At 42.8% G+C, this 24948-nt stretch overlaps 1 protein-coding gene across 6 annotated transcripts; it reads right to left on the reverse strand.

Annotated features, from left to right (window-relative positions):
* Positions 1–1733: 1733 nt before the first annotated feature.
* PRDM1 (PR/SET domain 1) lies at positions 1734–24371 on the reverse strand. 6 transcript variants are annotated; one of them, XM_032338923.1, is made up of 7 exons: positions 23943–24363; positions 22096–22335; positions 15401–15520; positions 11754–12006; positions 5719–6818; positions 5110–5238; positions 1734–4730 (listed from the first exon to the last, which is right to left on the reverse strand). In XM_032338923.1, the coding sequence occupies exons 1-7, from the start codon at positions 23982–23984 to the stop codon at positions 4158–4160; spliced, it is 2457 nt and encodes an 818-aa protein (XP_032194814.1). In that variant the 5' UTR covers positions 23985–24363; the 3' UTR covers positions 1734–4157. The 6 variants fall into 6 exon arrangements, with proteins under 6 accessions (XP_032194814.1, XP_032194816.1, XP_032194815.1 ...); XM_032338925.1 differs by lacking the exon at positions 23943–24363 and adding an exon at positions 23423–23896; XM_032338924.1 differs by lacking the exon at positions 23943–24363 and adding an exon at positions 22635–23393.
* Positions 24372–24948: the final 577 nt, after the last annotated feature.

Genomic DNA, 24948 nt, shown 5'->3' on the forward strand with positions numbered 1-24948 from the left:
GACCAGATCATCCTTGAGGCCTGGTTTTACATCAGAAATCCTGCACCATGTGCCTCTAATTACTTTCATTTTTCTGCTCTGGCCTTTGCTTATTATCTCCTTTTAGAGAAGGCTAAACACACACACACACACACACACACACACACACACACACACACACACACACACGGAGATAGGAATGAGCTCGCTCATACAAACTTACGGGTCCTAAATGGATTTCCTGTCCCTCAAGGGAAGAAATAATCCAGAAATGTGCCCATATACTCCCATGGAACCATATATTCTGTTATTTCAGAACAGAGCTTTTATTTTAAGGTTAAGACTCAGAAAAAGATTATTTCTTCAGTCTTGCCTTGCCCTGAAAACAGCTGCATGAAGCCTTGATCCAACTCTGTGGATGTCAGCTGGGTAGACTTGAGCTCCTAGTGAATATTATCTTTTCATGTAATGTTTCATTAAGCGGCTAAGTCCACAAGAGTTCCCAAGATACATAACTCTCAAGAAAAAAGAGGCATGCTTTGCCAAGTAAAGAGCTATGATTTATGGTAGTAACGGTTACACTCTGAATCTTACTGGGCTTTGTTTTGAAAAATTATTACCACAATGGTTCTGTAGAATTTAGTAGTGAAACCAGCACCATTTGGCACATTTATGACAATAGGGTTCTGGTTTTCTTAACTCCACAGTTACATGTTGGCAGCATTTCAAATTCTTGGCACAGATGTGAATATAAAGAAGACACATGAAAAAAATATATCAGGCAGTTTCGAGTATCCAAATGTAAGGAGCATTATTCCTAACATGCGGCTAGCATGGACATGGAACGAACTTGGTAATGGAGGACATGGCAAGCACAAACATTATTTGCAAGGGACTTTTAAATTTTTTTCATTGAGGGCACTAACAGTTTTTGAAAAGCATCTCCTGTTCATATCTACCAAATGAGACTCAAATTTATTTTTGCCTGGAGACAGGTTAGTTTCTGGATCCTCCACGGACAAGCAAATAAACCCTTTCCCACCATGTGACTGTTGGGACTGCATGGCCATACCAGCATGTCTCTGGGTTTCATCCTAACAATGCCCAGCTTCTGGTAAAACAAAAGAAGTCTTGAAATTCATTTTAAATGAACAAGTGGCAGATCTACTTTCTGAGCTAAGATGTAAAGGGAAAAAAATACCGTGGGATGTAGAACAGGAAGACTGCAAAAGCACATTAGAACTTATTCCCTATGGCACAGTCAGTGTTAACTACTGAGGCAAAAACGTTGTCCTCACTGGGCAAAGTATTGTTCCTCAACCCAGTTTTCCTCAATGTCCCTTACCCCTGAGTCAGTTGGGTCTACACACATACACACATACACCACATACATGCTGTCCTGAGGCTAGGAAGGCTAGGGATCCGAGTCTTCCCTACCTCACCACCCAAACCCCATCAAGAGAGTAAAAGAGACAGACAAAATCCATTACTAAAGTTTGAAACGCTTTCCTTAGAGAACACTTCTATAGCTCATAATTGAAAAATCTTAAACTGGTCACTTATGAGAGAAAAGAGATCAACACTTCAGATCACTCACACGAGTGGTCCCCGATGGAAGTGGGGGATGAGGGACTCACTGCTGCTAGGGAGCGTGGGTGGGGCCGAAGAGAGGCAAACACTGTCAAGTTCAAAATTGTTCCCTAAGAAGATGTCACTTCACTGGCCCCTCACTGAAGACACTAGACAAGCATTGGTAAAGCATGAACATTTATATTTAATTTACATTTTGACAATTTGCACATAAATAACAATGTAAACCAGTACGTAAACATAAGATAATCTGTTGTTCTAGCAAAGTAAAAAGCCAATAACTTTGGTCAGTTTTAACTTTGATTAGAGGAAAAAAATAAAACCACTGTTGATTGTGGGCTCCACATTCACATGTAAGAGGCCTACAAGGGAAGGTCAAAAGGCAAAGAGAAGCGTGTCTCGAGCCACGCGGGTCTTGGTAAAAATTCCCACAAATAAGAAAGTACAAAAGAGAAAGAAAAGAACAAGTAAGCAGACCGTTAATGTTTGGTGTCAATGTCAGTGTGCGATGCTTTGGTTTACCTACAATTAAGGACTGCATTGGCCCAGCACTGATCCATAAAAAATCGTCAGTTTTGCCACTTAGAGGAACAGATCAGTAAGGCTCTGAGGTTTCTCTGGATTCTCCTAAGTTCGTTCTTTACTGCAGGCTGACATAGTTGCCATCAATAAAAGGTTGAATGTAGAAACCAGACTGATAAGTGATGCATCAGTTAGTGAGAAAGAAGGAGAGAAAGAGAGAGAAAATTAATAGTGGTAAAGGGTGTGATGGGACTTTATTTCCATGACTTGGGTGTGACCACGTAACAAAAATAAAGCCATCTTAGATTGCCCTTACTGGTGAAAGATGATGCATCTCTCTCTCCCTGGTTGTTATGCAGTCTCCAGCTTTGCACCAAGGTTTTGGGGTCTCGTACAATAGCAAGGAGGTGCCCAAGCTCACCAATGTCTCTGATGATGAGGTCCTCAAGTGTTAAGCAAAGCCTCAGAAAGGATTTTTCTTTTTGCCCTTAGGAAAAGTAGGTTCTTTTACATGGTTTGGCTCACAATTTAAGTGGTTATAAATATATTATATATACACATGGTATAGTGGTATAAATAGATTTATAAATATACATCATTCTTTGCTACACCTTGAATGCTGACATGTAATCTTTGGGCTTAGCAGAGTAAAAGACAGAATGGCACACATTCTGTCCTTTCTGGAGCACACTTGGTTTCTCCTGCAGAGTAGCAAATCACTGCATAAGACATCACTTCCTGCACTACTGGACACACTCAATGAGGTAATTGTTGTTGAACAGCTTTGCAATGCCCTTTCATCTTTAATTAAATTAACCATAAAATGTAAAAACACAAATACTGAGGAAAATCTGAGTTTTACAGAACAAAATACAATTGATGTGTTGGGGATAGGAATGTGCATTGCCTGCTCTTACCCTAAGACAAGAATACCCGTTTTTCATTTTTTTGTTTGTTTGTTTTGTTTTGTTTTTAAAGTGTGGCCTGAGCCTATCTACCTCAAATCCTTCCTGGTAGAGCACCATGTTTGTGCAATTTTTGACATAACAACAACAACAAAAAACCCCAATAACAAAAACAACACCCAGACTCAAACCCCCAAACCTCACACATACAAAACCACCTGTGCTTTGGGAACATTTTGCGGCGGTTTTAAACATGGCAGTTTGTCTCATTCACATTTTCAGATAATACACTGGTATGCAAAGGTCACGTGACCACTCTGAATGGCCATGTGACTTTGGGGGTGGGATGACCCTGCTTTTTGGAGAGGAAGACAAGTTAGTAAAGCCTTCTTATCTCCTTTCTGGTAAATCTGTGGCTAGGGGGAAAAGAATCTGAACTATCTACACAAACATACAAGATTCCCTTTCTTGCTTCTTCTACTGAAGTTATTATTGGGTAATTCTGCACACATTCCCCCCATGGTATACAATGCTGTTCAAGTGAGATCTTATGAGTTAACACATCAACTGTCTAACTTTGGCAAAACCAAACCGCATTTTCAAACCATTATTATAGAGGGAGGTCAACTGAAGTAATGTATTTGTTTACTAAATCATAGGTACTTAGACAGATGTGCAGAAACTATCTACAAAGAATAGCCACAAGACAAAAATATAACATTTATAACTCAAATTACAAGGAATTTTTCCAGTCATTGTAAACTTTTTTAATTATTGCTTTTTGAATGATAAATTGTATAATAAATTATGAAGGATTACCATTGAAAAAATAATTATGGCTAGGCAATAGTCTTAGCAATGGGAAGGCTATGCAAACATATCCACACAAATATTCAAAATACACAGGTTCAAATATATAGATGGGGGTGTAAATAAGTATATATAATATGTATATATATATTGTCTTTGTCTCATTTATGCCCTGAGATTTCAGTAACTTTGGAGTTCCTTCTTTAATTCCAGACAGGTGAGGGGAAACCATCTACCGTCAGGAGAGCTTCGCAGAACTGGAATTATGTACAAGCATTTGTTACAGGCACCCTGACTTGCCAAGTCATAAGTTAAGAAACAAAACAAAACACTTTTTGTTTTCTGAAAATCTTAAGGATCCATTGGTTCAACTGTTTCCTGTTTGACCTTTACAGGCCCCAGAGGTAGTGGGTTGCTGTGAGCCAACTTCATGAGGGATGGGTCTGATGACTCATAAAGGCTACACCCTGAGAGGAGTCCATTCCCCATGTTTCTTTGCAAAGACACTTTCAGGCCAGTTTCTTCTTTCTCTTTTCTGACCACAGCCAGAATTTCTTTCTCCACCACAGAGGTCACATCGATGTTGTCCTCCATGTCCTCGAGCCGGTCGGCATTGTCGCTGATGTCAAACTTCTCGATTTCTTCATTGATCCGGGTCAGATCCTCCAAAGGCATCCCCGTGGCTGGGGCCACAGGACAGTTCCCCTTCAGGTGGACCTTGAGGCTGCAGAGATGGATGTAGCTCTTGTGGCAATGGGCACACTTGTGGGGCCGCTCCCGGGTGTGTAGGCGCTTGTGGAGTTTCAGGTGCACAAACTGGGTGAACTTGGCAGGGCACACCTTGCACTGGTAAGGTTTCTCTCCAGAGTGGAGTCGCAGGTGGGTCTTGAGATTGCTGGTGCTGCTAAATCGCTTGTGGCAAACCTACAGTGTGGGGAAGAGGGCAGAGACGGGAGGCGGGAAGACCAGAAGATTAAGAGCTGCCGGTGGGAAGGGCCCGCTTACATACCAACGCCCAGCAACCTGTGAGTGGAGAAGCCTTCCCGTGGCACCTATGGCATGGCATTAAGCAAACAGGGAGATGTGGGCACTGCACGCGAGGTGTTTACTTCCCCCTTCCATCTTCCACCCACTGGAAGCCGGCTGTATCATCACCTCTGCTCCTCAGCAGGTACAGGGTTATGAGACGTGGCCAGGCAGAATTCTTGTGCTGCTTTAAACTACGGGGCTATAGGACACAGGGAGACCGCTCCTGACACATTCTGTATAAAGGTGAAAATTTCTACCGGAAATCACTGCCCACCTGGCATTCATGTGGCTTCTCTCCCGTGTGTACCAGGTAGTGTTTCTGCAGGTGGGCAAGCTGAGTAAAGCCCTTGTTGCAAGTCTGGCATTTGAAAGGCCGTTCTCCGCTGTGCACTCTGAGGTGAACCTGGAAAGAAGCCACGTGCGTTAGCCCTGCTCTCGGTCGGTGGGAAGACCTCCCATTTCTGCTCAAGGACTCAGGCATTTATGATGCAGACACTTTAGGAAAACCATCACGTGAGAGCTTAACCCGAACAGACACAGCCCCAGCGTTTTCAGAACGCTTCATTTTGTTTGAGCCAAAGGAGCTGATCTTCTAGCCCAAACACCGCATTTTCATCATTCAGAAGAAACGCAGCAGAGAAGTAATTAGTCCGAAGTCACAGAGCCAGAAATGGCCAAAGAAACCCCGCCACCCCTAATCCACTATTTCCGCCCGTCGCACTTGTCGCTAAAGCGCCTTAGCACTTGCGCAGAGCGAGCCACATGCAGGCGCGCAGGCGCACAGGGCGGCGCAGGCGCACAGGGCGGCCCCGGCGCGCAGGCGTAGTGAGGCCCCGGGGGCGCGCGGGCCGACTGCTGCCCCCATGCTCCCTGCGTGGCCTACCTTCAGGTTTGAGAGTTGGCCAAAGGTCTTGGCGCAAACGTTGCATTCATACTTTATCTTGCCGTTCTGCTTCTTCAGGGGGTAGGGCAGGGTCTTGTAGCCTGTCATGTTTCTTTTGTTTTTAATGAGATTCATGGCTTCGTCACTGCCGGGGGCCGCCAGCGCCGCTGAGGTAGCTTTGGGCTGCACCACGTGCTCCGCCGAGGCGGCCGTGCCGGCTGTGGGCGACCCGCTGGTGGGGCTGCTCGCCCTGTCCTTCATGCTGGCGGCCGCCCCGGGGAGGGAGAAGGCACTGTGCGGCGCCGGGACGAGCACCTCGCGCGCGTGGTCGGGCTGCAGCGGCCTGCGGGCCCCGTCCGAGGGCAGCGAGCTGGGCAGGGAGGCCGGGCTGAGCAGGGGGTGCGGCAGGCCGCCACCGCCCAGGAGGCTGCCGTAGACGGGGTACAGCCTGGGGAAGAGGCTCAGGTTGCCCACGCCGCCCATGTTGCCCACGGTGCCCAGGCCGTTGCAATTCACGCCGTAGGGGGGCAGAAGGAACTTGGGGTAGTGGGCGTTGTAGGAGGGGATGAAGGCCGGGGGCAGGTGCGGGGCCGGTGCGTACCCCGGGTAGGAGCCCAAGCCTTCGGGGCCGTAAGGGGCGTTCAAGTAGGCGTACGAGTCTCGGTGGTCTGGAGGGCAGGGCGCCAGGGGCGACACCGTGTTCCCCGGGCTGCTGTGCGGGCTGCAGCTTTTGAGGCTTTGGTCGGGGCTGCTTCTCGCCGAGGGGCTCGGGGTCGCGGAGGACGGGATGGGAGACTGAGTGATGTAGGTCGGCCTCTCCATCCCATAGGCTTTCAAAAAGTCCTCCGGCAGAGGGGCCCGGATGGGGTAGACAACCCGAGGGTAGAAGGGCATTTCGGGGCTCCCGTTTTTTCGGAAGTCGTCCGCCTCCTTTTCTGAAGAGAAGGGTGAAATGTTGGAACGGTAGCAGTCCTTTCCCTTGGAGGGGTTGGAGTCCAATTTCAGGATTTCTTTCACGCTGTACTCTCTCTTTGGAACGCTCTTGGGGCACAGTTCATTTTTCTCAGTGCTGGGCTGCTTTGGATGGCTCTGGGTTTGTGCTGAAATAAAGACGGGTCGGTTACTCAAAGGGTTATAGAGAACTAAAGTGAAAATGCCAAAGCTGCTCTCTCCTTGAGAAAACCTGAGCGCCAGCTGGCCACAAGCGAGACACACCTGGCTTCTCAACGCCCTCTCTCATTCTAGAGGGCTCGGGGGCCACTCGCTCACACGCACCGCTCCATTTCCTTCTGGGCAAAACGGGGACAGTGACAACATCTCGAATGAAGGGGACTGTCTGTCTGGATTATTTGTAAAAAACCGTATGATGGAAAAGTGCTGTTCAAGGTAGAACGGGAGAGCTTCCATTAAAATGGGGTGGAAAAATCCTGGTGTGGGGGTGTCAGAGGTTAATAAAAGTCATTCTGATGTTCACAGTGTACGGAAAGGAAATCAGCACACCCTGCGAACTAGATGTGAAAGATTAAGACTCATTTCAAGTAACAAGCAGTCATCAGTTTTCGCCTTGATTCTTGTTTAATACGAATTTGATAAAACCCTGTTCAAACTGCCTGTGCCAAATAGATTAGCAATGTGGATGCCACCCCTTCCCCTCAAGTTGCTGACAACACAAGAATGGCACCAAGGTTCTGTCTGGTCTAACCAGGCTCCCAGCAATGCTGTCCCCTGGAATCACAAGGCGTGACATACTCATCTCTGCCAAACCACAACAGGCACTTCCCGAGCCAGTTCAATTACTTAGAGCACCAAAGAAAACAGGCAGCTAAGATGAAAGCATTTATTCTGTATTATTACTCGATAAATACACTATTTAGGAACAGCAGCAATGAGGACAGTTCCAGACTCTGCAGGCCATCACCAGCCCTGCCCCTCCAAACACACGAAACAAACGATGCCTTTGGGAAAACACCAGTCAGAGCAGGGAACACCAAAAACTCCCAGCTCAGCCTTCCCTGGAAATCAAAAGTAAAACAGATGCTGCTTCGCTGGCGCTCTGGTTATCAGAGGGCAATCGCTCCAACTGAACAGCTGCCCACAAGGAGGAGTAGGTTGAAGGCATGAACCGGCCATGTGTGTGGATGCCTTGGGAGGCAGGGGAACTTTGGCCTTGGTATCGGAAGGGGACACGGTGGGGACCGTGCTGAAGCATCTGTAAAAGTATCATTCACGGTCTCAAAAAAAAAAAAAAATTCCGCTTGATTTCACTCAGAAAGCACTCCAGGCTTGATATCTGATAGGTCTAGAAATGAAGTCTGTGGAAGTCCAGATTCTGAGCTCTTCAAATCCATTCTCTGGACTGTCAGGCTTGAGGGATTCGATTCCAGTTTGAGAGGCCCTCGGAGAATGTTATCTCCTGCTAGCTGTTATCAGTTACTCCCGGGTGAGCCAGCAGCCCCAGAATAAACACAGCCAAGACACTATCAGGGAAGATGCTGATGGGAGCAGTGATGGAAAGCTTGTTGAGGGAGAGGGATTTCTGAAGCCACTAAACCAAAATAAATAACCCCTTATCGCGTCAATATCAGTCTTTCAGTGAGGCCCAGCAGGCAGGAAGTTCAAATTGTCACTTTTGTTTTTTAAAGCTGAAATGGTAAAGGAAGAGAGACAGCTAAGTTGGGAAACTGATAGGCGAGGCATCTCCCAGTCACAGGAAGGAATTTTATGGAGGTGAAAAAGAACAATCTGGAGACACCCGTATAGGCCCACATTAAAAAAAAGACGGCACCCTCATAAAACGTACAGAAACTTCACCATTTTCAAGTGGCAAATTATACCCCAGTCTCATAATTTTTCCAGTGGCTTCAATACTCTCTTGGTTCTGAAGTTCAACAGATTGAAACCATAAGCAAGAAACGAGTGTCCATCAGCAGCCCTGTCCCTCCTATTTAGTTAGGTGTTCTCACTAGGTACCTTAATAATTCAGTTATTAAACTGAAAACAAAGCTAATGACTGGGCCACCAAACACGAAAGTCAGAATCTGTAATTTTCCATGCAAAATTCTTAGCACAGGGCCCAGCACATAGTAAATTCACAATCCACGTTTGGTCTCTTATGCCTCCATAGAAAAAAAAAAAATTCTATTTTCCTCCAAAACAATATCCAGAAGGAAATGTTAGCTCCCTAAGATGTTCTAAGGTGGAAGTCATGGAATCTATGTGAAGGTACATTTTAAAAAATCATCCTTCAGCAGCTGAGTAATCAGTAGAGCTGGTGTCATTTCTGACTCTCCCACTCAGCAGCAGCTTGAGTTAACATGAAGAAGAAAATCAAGATCTGTTTTTGTTCTTAAATCTTAAATGGCTGTAGGCGGACGGAGTCATTTCAAGAGTGAACTGCTTCTGAAGGCTCTGAATGGCTTAATTATGCCGACTCACATTTTCGATCTATAATAAGAACCCCCAAGACTACAAGAAAGAACCTAGAAGTTCTGCAGTAGGCAAAACAAAGTCTGTTTTCAACTGAAACTGAGAAAGCAGATTAACATTTAGAAGTCTATAATTTGGTCAACTGTTTTCTAGATGGGTTGGTTAGATACATAGGAAAAAATACCAAAAAACCTGGGAGGGGTAAGAGTTAAATTTAATAGTTTCTACTCCTTTTCTTTTTCTTCTTTTTTTTTTTTTTAAAAAAAATGCCAATTTGTGATTGCTGGCTACTTACTATTTTTTCTTTCTATTTTTTTTGGCCTCAGTTTAATTCTAATCTCTTCTCAAAATTCTACCAGTTTGACCATCATTGCCATTTAAAGTCCTCACCAAGACTCTGGCACAAACCTCTATTGTGCTGGGAGCACGGAAACCCAACACAACTCATTTGAAGACACAATCTACCTATTAGGCCTGATGAAAGAGTGGAAATTTTCCTGATCAGAGGTTCAATCAGCAGTTACCACACCTAAGACAACTGGTTTCACAATCAGCATGGGGAGTCTTGGCTTTTAATGTGACTGGTTATTTGTTCACTCTCCTTCTTTACTATGAATACTGGACAAGGAAAGCGTCCCTGAAAATGTTAAGCCGCCATTTAGAAAAAAATTCTGCATAAATATAAAGGGACTTTGGTGGGAACAAAAGTGTCATTTCCACAATATTCATGGAAATTGCTCTGAACACAGAGAATAAGCACTTGAATCTTAAATGTTGTGTAAAGCCTTTCTATCGGGGAATAAAAACGCAGGGCCTTTGAAACCGCATTCGGTGAAGGATGTAGGTAAAAAAGCTTCTTTGTGGTTGGTGCAAAGTCAGTGGGGTGGGTCACTTCAAATGGAGTTACTGTTTGAAAAAAAAAAAAAAACCAACCAAAACCAACCAAAGTCTTTCTCTGAATTCATGAATGATAAAGCTCAAGGAGTGTAAGGAGACCCTCAAGAAGTGACTTGCCATGCTGAGAAAGTCAGGAGGAAGCAGCACATCTTCCTCTGAGAGGCTCTGCTAGACTATAAGCTGTCTTTTACCATGGGCCTGGCACGGCTGGTCTGGCACATGCAAATGCCAAAACAGCTGAATGGCTCCTGGGGTACTCAGCAATACCACAGACTCTTGGGAGCTCAGAAGAGATATGAGGGGAAAGAACTGACTCCTTTTTCAAGACCTGACTCACCCCTCATGTTCATGTTAGTAGCCAGCTTGTTTCCAGTGATTCCAAGACCTCTTCCTAAAGTTCAAGGGTGCACTGAGTGTGATGTGTGTATGTGTGTGAGAGGACCATGAATGCAAACTTGAAAGGTGATCCTGAGAGGGAGATTCATAAGCTTTCATAGTCCCAGCTTTTCAGAAAACTGCAAATACAGTATTGAGATGGTAGGGAGATCAAGTAAACTAGACAGTGTGGGATGAACACCAACTAGCTACAGAGTTGCTTAGCCTGACCAGGACAGGTAATGGGTTTGTGAACTGGTCCTAAAGTTGAAGTCAAAATCCTAATCTATGTTAAAATTAACATCCATTCCAAATGTTTCAAAGGTAGAAATGTGAACTAAAGCAACTGAGCTGTCAGATGAAACAATTAAGCCTGCATTATCAACAATTGGTGAATCTGGGTAAGAGGTACCTGGGAATTCTTTGTACTACTTTTGCAACTTTTCCTCAAGTTTGAAATCATATCAAAACAAAAAGTTACAAAAATTTCAAAATTTAGATGCCAAAACTTTTACATCAAAAGGACCTACTGTTAAAAACTTCCTTAAAATGTAGCAGTCTAACCGAGAACATGGAACCATAATTACAACAGACTGGAGTTTTATGGTCATTCTTAAATTGTTCCTAGAGATCACTTGAGAATGACTAAAATGAGGTAGCCTTTTGCAGAGGGGTTATGGCAGTAACTTCAACCAAATAAAAAAGTAAAAGCCTATAAACCTAAGGAACTGAGATTTTTTAAAACAAAGTGTTAGGTGGCTACTGTAAAAGTGATCCAGAGGTTAGATAATTAGGTTTTTGCCTTAAAGAAGGAGACTAAGATATAAAATTTAGAGTTATCCACTTAGAATAATATTTTTAAAATTATAGCTGTGAGTTTTTTTAGAAAACAGTCTGCGGTGTTCTACATCAGACCATACATTGATAACCAAATGTGCATCTCTACAATATTCCAACACACACTGTAAGCACCAACAAATCCCCACAAACAAGGGCTATACCTCGCATAATAGGCATGTCAGGACCAATCCCTTTTTATACTCCCACCTGCCCCCTTTTGGAAAGATTAGAATTAGACATCTATTTCTTCCTGTAACTTTCTGAATTAAACACTCAAAATAGCTCTTAATATTTTACATGATCAAATTTCCTAATGGGGGACAGGGACTACAAAAAATTTTCCCCCTTTTCCTCATCCCTTGTTTAAAGCCACCTACTTGGCCCCACACATGGAGCTGTATAATTAAACAACATGTTATTAGCTCCTAGGGGCAGAACTGACATTACTGGCATTTAAAATTTTTTTATTATTATTTTTTGTTCTATAATCCACTTACTGAGATTCATCATTGTTAGCTCTCCGGGATAAGGGTAGTGAAGCCTCTCTGCAAAGTCCCGACAATACCACACAAGAAGCTCCTGGTTGGCAGGGATGGGCTTAATGGTGTAGAAGTAGATGTTCATCCCGTTCTGACACGCAGCCAAGTTCTGCTCCCGGGCAGAGTGCGCCGGATTCACATAGCGCATCCAGTTGCTTTTTTCCTCATTAAAGCCATCGATGAAGTGGAGAAGCTCCCCTCTGGAGTAGATCTGTCCAAACAAAAAGACAGACGTGTAAAAGAAAGTCAGCCCCAAAGCAATGACAAGCTTCCCCGGCACCTCCGAGAAGAAACACAGCAAGAACCGTGTGTGATTTCTCATTCCCTGTTGCCCACACAGAAAAAGAATGCAATCGGTTTAGCCAGAGTCGTCTTGAATCAGCAGAAATCAGGACGGAAACAGGTAAGGCACACTTTGTCAGTTACCTTTTCCATTTCAGTTTTATCATCGTTTCATGTTGGGGGAAAAATGACAGAAGAATGAAACACCACATTTCATTTAAGGAGCTGCCTCGGACGGATCAAACCACCAGAGAGTATTACTTTTGCTACAGCCGTGAACGGCAAATGGGCGAAGCTTCTAACTTTAGTTCCGATTATGCTGACTTTGAATGCTTTGAGTCACTGGGTAGAAGACCAAGCCAACCGAATACGTCAAACTGAGTCTCAACTTTTTCTATGGCCTCTGTACTTGCCGTTTCCTACACCCCCGCCCAAGGCTTAAACTATGCAAACATCCTCCACCCCCAAGCCTCCAAGTCCAGAAGTAACACTTGCTCATATGAATACTTGGAACCCTGCCTTTTTGTGGAAACACTGGGTGGGGCAAAGGTGAACTTCACCTGCCATAACAAAGTGAACACCGGGACAGAAGCCAGGATTTGACAGTCGACTGAGAAGTCACTTTTCCTCTTGATAAACATGTTCAGCCTTGCACTTCTCTTTCAAGCCGAAGGAGGGGAGAGGGAACCCTCTTATCTGTAAGGTGGATGGCTAAAACACCAACTCACAGAGCCACAGGCATGTGTTTTTCGAAAAAAGAACAGGAAGAAACTATTGTCCTTTAAAGGCAACGCATAGTGAAGAATTCTCCCTCCCTCCCAGTGATACCGACACACTCAGGCTTGATTCGGTAAAAAGACAGAAGTAAGAATAGGAAAAATTAAAACATTCATTCTTGCTGAAACTACTTTGTAAACCAACTCCTCACTCCTCCACAGAAAGTTTCTCTCTCTCCCTCTTTTTAAGGGACTTAAAAAGACTTAAGAAATTTCCTTATCCATCTTCAGACTTAAGAAACTTCCTTATCCATCTATAATCAATACCTGGTTATCTGCAACTTGTAGTCTTCAAGTAGTAGGACACTGTTCGTAGCAGAAATTTGGCTCTAACCGGACAGCAGGGTATGGCTTTGTTCCTAGTCACATACCGACTATGATAGCCTATAAATCGCGTCTGTAGTTCACTCACACGTTATCAGAAACAAAAAGGAACTCTGTCCCTTTAACACAGGCAGTAAACACCAGAATCACTTTCTTTTAAGAGTAACTTCCTGTAAATTGTGAAGGGGGAAATACATGTGGCTTCATCAAAGCAGCTTGTGAGAGCTTTTGCGGTGTGTTTTGTTAAGAGAAAATGGAACAAGCCTGGGTGAATTCTGCTATCAAGAGGGGTTTTCAAGTTTGTTTACTCTGATGTGCAAACTTCCAGGAACATGGGGTTCCATCGTTCTGCACTCTTCGCTGGGCGGAGACTGCTTTCTAAAGCTATGGGGCGTGGGATTCCAGTCAGCCTTCCATGGACTACGGTTTACTGTATCCTCATTTAAAAACAGAAACAACTGTGCCATGAAGTCATACGTGCACACACACGAAAATAAAATAATGCATACATCAAATGAACACTGCTCCTCACCTCACTACACTACCATATATTATCAGGAAGATTAAAAATGTGCTGACTCACAGTACAGTTACAAGAAATGTCACTGGTTTCTCAACTTGAACATCCCTACTCTTCTTTGACTTTGTAATTTGCATGAAACTTTTTCTTTCCTTACAACAGATGTTCATATTCCTGCCAGCAAAAATCAGGATGCTTTTGACAACATGTGGGGAGTTTTCTCCTACAATATCCTTTGTATGTGAAAGACTGATTCAAATAAATCCTCCCAAGGAAAGCATTGCAGTTACTTAGGGTGAATCTTTAATGAACCAGGGAACTGGGACAGAGATAGGAGGTTCTTAGGTATTTCTTGCCTTTTAAAAAATAATCATACATTAAATAAGTCTTATGCCGGGTTGTGTTAATTCAGACTTTTGACTCCAAGACTTACACACTTCGGTGGCTCACTTCTGAGAAGACTTTATTGGCAATAAAGGCAAAAATATAGTCACTGATATTTTGCTCATTTTCAGTCACAAAGTAAATATATTTTAAGCATGTGTAATTATTAAATAAAAACTGAGCACACAGTTTAAAGAACAGTTCTTCGTGCTCTTTCTTGTTTGGAAAATAGTAAAAAAAAAAAAAAAAAAGAAAAAAAAACATCTAAAAACACAAAACTTCCTGGATTAAAAAAATTCCTGTTTCTATGGAACAGCTTCTGAATGATCCCCAAATAGAAGTCTTTTATAACGATACTTCTCCCAAGATAGAACCATGGTAGGTAAAAACTGGCCAAAATAAGTATAATCCAGTTTTTGTGGTTGTTTCTTACAGCTGTTTTTTAAAAGAATTAAGATTCTTAAAAAATTCAAATAATGATTCCCTGGTAATCATGTATGTTTTATGCATGTATGCATAAAAATATTACTTTTAAATTTAGTAAGCATGTTCCTGTTTTCTAATTGAGAAAAGTGAATATCCTAGAGAGATCTATGGGAAGAAGGAACGTAGTCTAATTTTTGTCCCTGTTCCCTTCCAATTCTGGGTCTTTTACTCAAAAACTCCATCTAATTAGTTCATTTTTGAGGTCCTTTTTAATCCTGATATTCCAAAGGAGGTTGTATGGGCCAGGCTTTAAAGCTCTCACATGATTGTAAGCACCTCCCTTACGCGGGAGTAATGTACACACGGTCAATCCCAGCAGTTTTATGATGCAGACGCAAGACCAGTCCCAGTCATCTCCATTCCCCTGGTGGCATCTCCTACCCATCCTTCCTTAACGGCATTTATTTTCAAGCTAATTCATTTACGATTACTCTTCCATTCAATTAAAGTTAACTCAGCAAGAAATCAAGAAGGGGTGAAATCTAAGGCTTGGTGACTCATTACTACTTCCTTGCAGAGAAATGCAAATGAACTTACCCTTGAAGCAAGCAGCATACTGTTTCCTTTCATCACAAAGCTCTAATGAATTGCAAAAATGAACATTCATATACAGTCCATATCTCCATCCTTGGTCACCTAGGGGCCTCATTTCTAGAGCCAAACAATTAACTGGTTTCAATCATGTTTGCTTACAACTCCCTATGTCCACAGCGGCCTAGAATAGTTGTGGTAAGCCTGAGTACAGGTTGAAAAAGGAAATGACCCAGCACTTCTGGCTCCATTTTTTTCCTCCCTTAATTCTTATGGAGTCTGAAAAAATTTTCTCTACTTACCCGCCAGAAATATTTCCTGTTGGCGTTCTTGGGAACAGTATCATTGGTGTAGATTTCACCTACTAGAGGTCCAAAACGTGTTCCCTTTGGTATGTATTCTTTACTCACCACTCCAATAACCTGAAGGGGATAAAATGTGAAATAATTACTTCAAACTGTAAAATATTAACCGATGTTTTTATTGACTCGAATTGGCAAGTGGTAGTACAACCAACAATGACAAAATGATGATACAGAGAACAAATATCAATGGTGCCTACATAATTTTAACAATGTTCATCTTAGGGGGAAACCAACTTTTAGACTCCCAGATCATAAGTAAATACCCAACGAAGCATTAAACTAGTCTAAAGGATTATTCTCAGGTGACTTTTTCATTTTTACTATTACTTTTCATACTAGAAGATCAGAGAGGGTAACCATTCTGTTTTATCTTATTTTAGAATCAGATACTACAGAATTAGATGGTCAAGATTAAATTATTTCAGCCTGCTCCTAGTTTCTTATTTCTCCTTCTCCATCAAACCATAAACACAGCATGCTTGAGGGGGAAAAAAAAATAGTTTTAGCCTCAGAAACCAAAATAATGCTCTTGGGTTGTTCCACAAAGACCTAAGGAACCAGAATAAAAACAAACTATATTCTTTTCATTCCAAATGAGGTGTTTTTTTTTTTTTCTTTTCCATAACTTACAAGTTCTCTTTAATAGAAGAACGATCTTTCAAGTGACTTTGTTCTTCCCTAGTATCTTCTACTCAATAGTGGTCAAGAGTCGTCCTTTGAAATGAAATTTATACTGAGGAGAGCTGTGGGTTCTGAGAGCTGGGGTTCTAAGATCTGAGGAAATGACCTTCTCAGACTGGATGTATCACACTAGGGCCCTGCTAAAGAAACAAGTTAACTATGCCAGTTCCTCCTTGATGGTAAATTTCTTTAAGGGAGTAAAAAAAAATCACCAACCACGAATCAGGAAGCAATTCATCACTATTCAAAAGAACTCCTCTGTAAGGAGTCCTCTGTAACATTTCACAGTTACAGTTTTATATTGGTTTTTATTCAGTCACTTTCCCATTTTTATTTATTTACTTACTTATTTTTGGTCTGAAATCACCTACAAATTACTTACTGAATACCTTACTGAAATGGACCAAGAGGGGAGGTTAAAGAATATTTACTTCCAGGTTTTACTAAGCCCAATGGCTCCTGTGTAATTGTGTACCTGCTGTGGCAGGTCCAAATATATGTATCAATAAACGTGCACAGTGGCATCTCAGATTCTGGTTGTGACATACATTGATACATCAACATGTCTCATGAAGACCTTAAAACCTGTTGAAATGGATATGGAATAAGCACACCTCCATGGTTATAGCAGTCCAATCTTTCTCATGTATATTTTTTATCAGCCAATGATTTCTTTTTTTTTTTTTTTTTAACAATTTAGTATTTAATATGCAAGCCAATAGAGCATACCCAGACTGGAAAGAAAGGAAAAGAAAGAAAGAAAGAAAGAAAGAATTTCTTATACCTAGCACAAGTTGAAACAATGTTGTGAGCTAAAGTGTTATTTTTGGTACTTTATGAATTTCTGGCAGAGAGCTGAAAAAAGCAGATGTTCATCTCATCCTCCTCTTCCTTCATTTACATCTATGTGCCCTTTCAATACAGTTCATCATTACTGGTATTTGTTGGCAGTAAAACTACTGGGGACAAGAGTAGCTCAGAGCAGTCTTGAGATAAAAAGATGTACTAAAGCTTAAGTAGACTTACTTATGAGGATTTCATTATTTATGATACATTACCGAACCTAATTAATTTGAAAAATTCATGGAATTGACTTCTGTGACACGCAAATCATTTGGCATTCACATTCGAGTGATTATTCCATAATATTAAAATGACAAACAGGAAAAACAAATAATGTCATTTGTTGGTGAGCCAATAATTAGCAGTTGATATTTTCAACATATCCACTTTAAAGCAGTAATTTAAAGAAAGGTACTCAACTGGTTCATCAACTTTGTTTTAAATTACAGTCTCTTGCAGACAGTGTCTTGGGAGTCAGAGCTTGATTACCAACAAGTAGCATTACATTGAGGTCAGGTTTTTTTTTTTTTTCCCCTTCCAAATTGCTCTTTTATTTTAAAAACCCATGGGCCTCTTAGTTCTCATTTATCACTCTTATACTAAGAAAACACACAAAATTTTCTTATGGCCAAAAAGAAATCAACCTGAATTTTATTCTTACAAAAGAATTTGCAGAAGACATAACCACCCAGCACCTATTTGAGAACAACTATAAGCAAGTCACTGAGGAAGCTATAGTACAGTACTTGCCATTTATAACCTTACAAAGGCAACTAAGTAAGCAGACAGAATAACAAGAAGAGGAGGGTCTTTGGTGGAAGAGATGTCTATGAGAATACTCAAGCCACAAACAAATAAAAGAACCTACACATCGTGGTGAGCATTTCATAATATTTTTTAAAAAGAGCCAAAGAGCCTCAATATTAGATTATCTTTACAAGTGGCACAGAACCCTATTATTTCAAGTTCCATTATACACATAAACTCACATAAAGTGGATACACAGAGACACAAAATAATAGAATTTCAAGGTTGGAAGGAATTGTATAGCTTAAATACCATCTCTTCCCACTCCCAGCCCAGCACTTTAGTATAGGATAAATAGCTTCATCTCAAATCCATGTCTGAGACATTAGTCAAAGAGGACATATAAGCTGCAATTCTAAGATTACAGCGCTCGGCAAGATTACAGCGCTTGGCTAGGTAACTGGAGGGGGAATAGGAGCCACGGTTGTTTTTAATGGGAAGTGGAAGACCAAGTCCTATTCTCACCCTTGCCCCAGAAAGATCCAGATGTGAATCTTAGCCAACAATATTCTATCCCCAGAGCAAGCACATGAGACAGAGGAATCTGGTATGTGCCTTGGATTTCACAGTGCTAAAAAAACTAATTAAGAGTGTTCACCGAAGCTTGAGAAGGAAACTTCACAGGAACTGACCAGGGTCCTAAAGAATTATTACTAGGGGCAGGCTGCTGTCTGTGTGCCTCCCACAATCCTATCTGGGAGAAGACCCTCCCTCCTCTCTCGCCGCCCCACAAGCCCTTCCACGCAGTGCCTTACGTTAGGAGGGAGCCCTTCCTCTACTTGGGCAGATCCGTCTCTGTCAGTGGGCTCAGTTACAGCACACACCCTGATGTCTGAGGCTTCCAGACAAAAAAAAAAAAAGGGCTTGTTTTTCATTGTACAAAACGAAGATTTCACAACTTAGGATGGGGCTTGCTGAATTTAAGTCTGACATGAAGGAGAAAATGAACTTGGTTTTTTAAAAAAGCAATTCCTCCTTTAGGGAATCTACAGGGACACATACACAGAGGACTTTAAACAGAAACATTATTCAGGTTTAAATGTGGTTTGAGCATCCTCATCCCAAATTACATTAAGATGATTTTAATTACTAGCTATCTCTTCCCCTCCCCAAATCCACCACCCCATAGAAATGACATATTCGATTAAAATTTTATTTCGAACAAAAGGATATTTGCATTGAAATGACTAGAACTCTGTAGTGGACTAAGACTTCAGTTTGTAATTCACTTTTTTTTTTTTTTGAAAGGGAGTGGGGTGAATGGAGATGTTTTTGGAAGATTTCCTCCTTGATTATCTTTATATTAAAGGAAACATGGTAATGTCTTGGCACATTGTCTCACAAATAAAAGGCAGTAGGAAGAAGAGGGAATTGCATGTTATGGAGAGATACCTTTTACAGATGGCTTGAGTTAATAATGGACTTCAGTCAAAATAGGCATTCGGTGAGTCCCCATCATGGGTCTGATGTTTATCACCACATGACTCTCGGAGGTCAGGCTTAGAGCCACCGCGCCTCTTGAATGTAAGCAAACTCGATACAGACTGCTGCTTCTAAAATATAACTGTTTAAATTGATCTGCCTGTATTCACGTATTCACAAAAGATTATTTCAGGAGGACAAGGGGAAAATCCCCCCTAAAAGAATAACCCATCAGTTTAAAAAAAAAAAAGTTTTAAAAGTTTTGAATAGTATGTCTATATTTGGTTTGAGTTCTGGAAATAGGAAGTAAGAACAGGCTCATTAAAGGTGCGGAATGATTCTAAACCAAATCTAAAAATGAGGGTCAAGATCAGAAATTTGGTTCGTATGTTTTGTTTTTAAACCAAAAGAAAAAAAAAAAGGTGCTGACACATAGCACAAATTCATAATGAAAAATAGTCTTGTTAAAAAAAATCCCCAAGTATGTCAGCACAACAGTTCACAGTGTAACATCTTCTGTTACTTAAATGAAAACATATAAAGAAGGGCAAGATCAACTAGTGAGATAAAAACCCCTTACAGAAAGGCTTTTTTCCCCCCTTTCCATGGCTGGTGGGACTGAAAGAACTAACTGAATAGTGTCAATGTAAACATTTCATCCATCCTGAAGGCTTCTGCCGGAGACCTGGCTGTCAGGTATCACACCCTGCGTGGCTCAGTTCCCTGCGCCTCTCTCCCCACCACAAGGGAGCTGTCCTCTCCCAAAGTGCAGAAAAGAAGGAGAAAGAAACAGGAAAACGGGTACAAATTCCAGAGTGAATGTAAGACAGCATTCACATTCGAATTGGCTTCCTGGTTGCTTTTATGATTAGGAACTGGAGATGTGTTTTTCAAGTGTTTCAGTTAAATAAAACGTGGGAAAATAGACGAGGAGGACCCTGATCTCTTATTAGGTGAGTTTTGAAAGACCCTCTTTAGGGATACAAGGCACTGTAGGAACATACTGAAATAGGAAGTTATATGTTCAAAGGGGGGGAAAAAACACGCAAAAAACAAACAAGCTTAATAAAGGATCTGGGCTGAAAGACATAAAGACGATAAATAAAACCACAGTGACACCAAGAGGGACCAGTGTAGCATAATCAAGAAGCACGGGCTGGGGAAGTCCGAAGAACTTTGCTCCTAGTCCTGGAGGCTTCTCACTACACATCTTGAGTAAGTGACTATCTTTCTGAACCTTGGACTAATGATCTGAGGGCATTCCTTTATTTAGCTATGATTTTAAGTAGAATGATGGAAATGGAAAAACAAGCTAAGTGCCAAACGGGAGTTAAGAAAGAACATTATAGAATGAAAAGGCAAAGATGACCCACAGAATAGAGAGGCCTTTATTTCAGTTCAGGCCTTTATTTCACTGGGCAGGACAGGGTAACACAGCACCAATGAACCCTGGGAACAGACCACTGTTTGGTCAAATGGGATATGGGAAAAAACCCACGACACCTTCTAAAGCCACAGCCAAACCTTAAATAGCCAAACAAATCCTACATTGATTTCACAGGCCACGTATTATGAACTTTTCTATGGAAAAAAGTGTTACTCTCAGAAAGAGGTATAATTAAGGCCGACCTCTGGGGTTAAATTTTAGGTTAACGTTCATGTACAATTGCAATTTAAATTTTGGTTTTTATGAAATCTGCCTCTATTCTTCCAGCAGGGGGAAAAAAAAGGTTAAGCTTTAATGAAACTCAAAGCAGAGCTGCTCTATTTAATTTTAGACAGCTGTGTCTCCCCCTCACCAAAAACACTGAACTCAGACACACAAACAGGAAAGAGACAAAGTATTTTCCAAACAACGGTCTCCCCCGACTCCTTCAAATACTGTTCCTTGGGGGAGGAGAAAAAGTGATCGGACAGGGCTCTAGCGAACACTCTCAGTATCCAGTCATAGATTCCCACAGCAAGGAATCACTTTTTTGTGAAGGCAGCGACAGAAATGACAGTGACCCATGGTAGTCCCGGGGGTGGGAAGTCTGTTGAGGGTCAATTCCCTCAACTCAGCTCTGCAGTAGAGACAAGCAGGAACCACTGCAGTAGCTGAATTCTCAAAACAAGAGTGGTTCTGCAAGTTATTTCACAGCTAAACATCACGCCTAGCTATAATCGTTATATAAAAGGGTAAACACAAATCCTCTGCTCATTCCAAGTTTGGGTTTCCAGCCTCTTTGAAACAACAAAGAGGGTACCCACTTCAGAGGCCAGTAAGGAATCAGCTTGCCTGCCCCAGCCAGAGCAAAGGAGCTGCGGCAGATAAACAGTGGTTAGCTCTGAAGTCATCCGGACAGAGGACACTTTTACACGAACTTCTTCTTGGTTTATACCATTACTTCGGTTCATAAACACGTCAAGGTTTTGAGTACAATTTTAGTAACCCAGCTAATAAAGCTGGCTCATTAAAAAGAAGAAAGCCAATGACCAAAAGGAGACAAAAGCAACAAGGAAAACTTTTTTTCTAAGAAAGTTATCTCCCTCAAAAGCTCTGCTACACCTGGAGGACCAGGGTCAGCGAGTGCAGGGTGGACAGTGGCTTTCTGGAAGGCTGCTGACAATTTCGCCCACCTCAGGCTGCCGCTGGGCTATGCCAAGATGTGTCAACTTGCTAGAAGATTTAACTGTTTGCTAATTAGGATGGAACAGTGGAGGGCTGGAGGAAACGAGAAGGACAGACTGAGGGAAAGAGAAAGCAATGAAAGAAGTGAATTAAGTAATCAATTATTTACTGATACAGATTCTCACAGAAATACGAGGCTGCAAAGGCCAGTGGTAGGGAGATTGGGCGCCAGGGGCCAACCTTCTTCGGCAAGAAACCAGAGGCTTACCTCTTTGCTGTTGGTGGCGTACTTGAAAAGCAGATTCCTCGGTAGGGATGCCTCTGCCTGAACTGAAGTCCCTCCATCGGCACCGCAGTCCCAGGGGTGGTCGTTCACAATATATGTACACTTCTCTTCGAACTCAGCCTCAGCCCACAGAGTCATATCTGCGTCCTCCATGTCCATTTTCATGGTCCCGTCCGTCAACCCTTGAAACCTCACAGTGCTGGAGCTACACTTTGGGGCAGCCTGGAAGAGAAGGGAAAAGGCCTTTAATCCCCATTGTCCTGTGGCTCCGTCCGAGAGGCTATGACTAATACAGTAGTCTGAAGACTTTAAAAGCAGATGCAGAGTGCTTGGTACAGTTGAGTAAGAGCCAAAAAGCCGTATAAAGAAGAGCGCCTTGAAGAAGCAAGGTTTTAAAATGCTACTCTTACTTAGTTCTTAAAAAAAAGAAAGAAAGACAAGCCTGTGGCAAACTCACTGGGGGGAAAAGGGAGGAGAAAAGAAAGAAGGAAAGATCACCTCGGAACAATCCCTGGCTTTACCTCTCACAGCAGAAGAATGCTGTGGGCGCTCAGTCCTAGGTCCCAGAGCTCCTGGGGTCATGGCCGCCAGACCCTCAGCGCTGTGGAAAAGCTGCCTCAGAAAAGTGTCACAAACAAGGAGAGGAAGAGGAAGGACCTCTGTCTGCCTCTGAATGAAGCTAAAAATGGAAAGCGCGTGTGGGGCAGGAGCGGAACCCAGCCGGCCTTTTCCAAATGGGGAAGACTGAACTTTCCCACCAGCTCCCAACGCAAAACAACTTTCAAAACAACTCGCCACCCCCCCTCTACCGCGCGCTCCCTTTCATCCTCTGGCATGGAAGACTGAAAGGGTTGCATCCTGCCAGCATCACTGAGCTGCAGCTTTTCAGAAATGGTTTGGGAGCACAGGAGAAAGAGGAGGAAAAAATGGGCGAAGGGGAAAATCTCCTGGCAGTTTCCTTTGGTGGGCATCTCACGCCAGATTGAAAGAGCAAAAACAAAGCATAAAACTGTTCAATAGCATTCCCTGCAGAGAATTCCTTTAGGAGCCCTCAGCTACAAATAGCACTTTCCATTTAAATCTGAAAGTGTACAAATTCCCAGAAGTCACTGATGTGCTTCAGTTTACTGTAACTAAAGTTCTAACAAATATAGAAGACTCAGAGGACAGGCTCTTGCTTCCACTTGTAAACTGATAAGGATATTCCCGCAAATCCCCCCTCACACACTCAGGAAAAGTGCTTTCCGAAGAGAGAGAGAGAGAGGGAAAAAAAAAAAAGGTAAACAACTTCTGCAACGCTTTCCCATACAATGTTTGATGAAAAGTAGGAACATGGGCATCATTTCCACGTAAGAACGTGTCCTCCTTAGAATGTAAACACAACTCTCCGCGGAAGTCCTTCCAAGGGGCTTTCACATTCTTCTCTTTCTTCCCTAAATATGATGCTCTTTTAGAAAGAAATCAGATGCAAAGCTGTCTTTCCTGAGTGACGATTGAAACAAACTTGCTTGTTTTTATTTAGTTCCAACATGTACAGTCACGATGCCACATAAGTGTTAAAATAAAGCAAAATGTGAAGATGAAGCCAGCCCGGAGCGTGGACCTCCGGCGGTGGGTAGGCAGGAGCCCCTACCGAAATTTCAATGAATTGACAATTATGCGTCGAACTGAAAGGGTTAATGATTCATAAGGAAAAAAGTCTTACAAATGTTTGACAGTTCTACGAGCCCTAAAGCAGAACCACCCCCGGGTTCTCCTGCGACTACGCTAACACATCAGCCACCATTTCTGATCAATTTCGGAGTGAAAAACAAGCTCAAGTTCCTTACCAAGGTCGTACCCACACGCTTTTCCAAGCAAATATCCAACATCGGAGAAAAGTGTCGCTCATCTCTACACAGTCCGCATTTCCTCCGCGTCCCCCCCGCGGGCCGAGGACTGGCGCGCGCAGCTCGGCGGTCCCTCCTTCTCCACCGCCGCCCCGGCGCCCGCGTCCCGGCTCTCCGTGGCGGACAGGTGCCGCGCGCTGCTCTGCCTCTCCGCAGCACTGGAGGGCTGAGTGTCACCGCAGCACTTTCAGTCTGTGTTAACCAGACCGGAGGCTCCTTTCCCCTCCCTGCTGCCGATTTCCCATTCGTCTGATTCACTCCCACCAGCTGCTGAAGGGGGGCGTGGCCACACCTGGACTCGCCGGAGCCGCGCCGAGAGCTCAGCCCAGGGCTTTCCCCCAGATCTCGGGCCGCCCAGAGCTTCCTCTCTTTCGCATGTGAATTTCAACATTTACTTGGAATCTTCTTACTTCCCTTTGAAAGCACTTAACCTCAACGTTTACTCGGGCTGTATTGTATTCTAAATACTCAGCCCGCCCTCCTTCCTGCTGAGGCTTTCTAAGGGGGCGCACATTCCTTAAATTAAGGGAAAGCTAAAAATTACCTAAAAATCTCGTAGTTCCTCGGCTCAGATTCACAGTTTAAAGAATAGACAAAGGGTACCTGAAAAGATCGTGCGAAATTATTTTTGCATTTAATGTAATAAAATGTAGCTGTCTAATCCTCCAGTTATAGCCCCAAAGCACGTCGCCCCCCCTCAGCCCCACCCCCCCCAAAACTTGTCAGCTTCCCTGTCTCCTGCTAACCGAAACACATTCAGATTTGGTAGAACTAACTTCCCTCTTTCAACCATTTAATAAATAGGGAAATAGGGAAAAGTTATAATCCTACGGATTAAAAGTCCTTGCCTTTGCTCCCCTCCCCAAACCCACAGCCAGACTTCCGAGGAGGAGCGTGTAAGCAAAATGTAGAACATTAATCGTTTCACAGTTAAAGAGAATGTTGA

The sequence above is a fragment of the Mustela erminea genome, chromosome 4 (genome assembly GCF_009829155.1).
Source record: "Mustela erminea isolate mMusErm1 chromosome 4, mMusErm1.Pri, whole genome shotgun sequence".
Classification (NCBI taxonomy): domain Eukaryota; kingdom Metazoa; phylum Chordata; class Mammalia; order Carnivora; family Mustelidae; genus Mustela; species Mustela erminea.

Bases quoted from the DNA above. Each gene is read 5' to 3' on its own strand.
- PRDM1 (XM_032338923.1), bottom strand. From the start codon at position 23,984: ATGTTGGATATTTGCTTGGAAAAGCGTGTGGGTACGACCTTG. The intron at 22,336-23,942 runs GTAAGGAACTTG...CTTCTCTTCCAG, and splicing joins AGCGTGTGGGTACGACCTTG to GCTGCCCCAAAGTGTAGCTC. The intron at 15,521-22,095 runs GTAAGCCTCTGG...TATCCCCTTCAG, and splicing joins ACGCCACCAACAGCAAAGAG to GTTATTGGAGTGGTGAGTAA.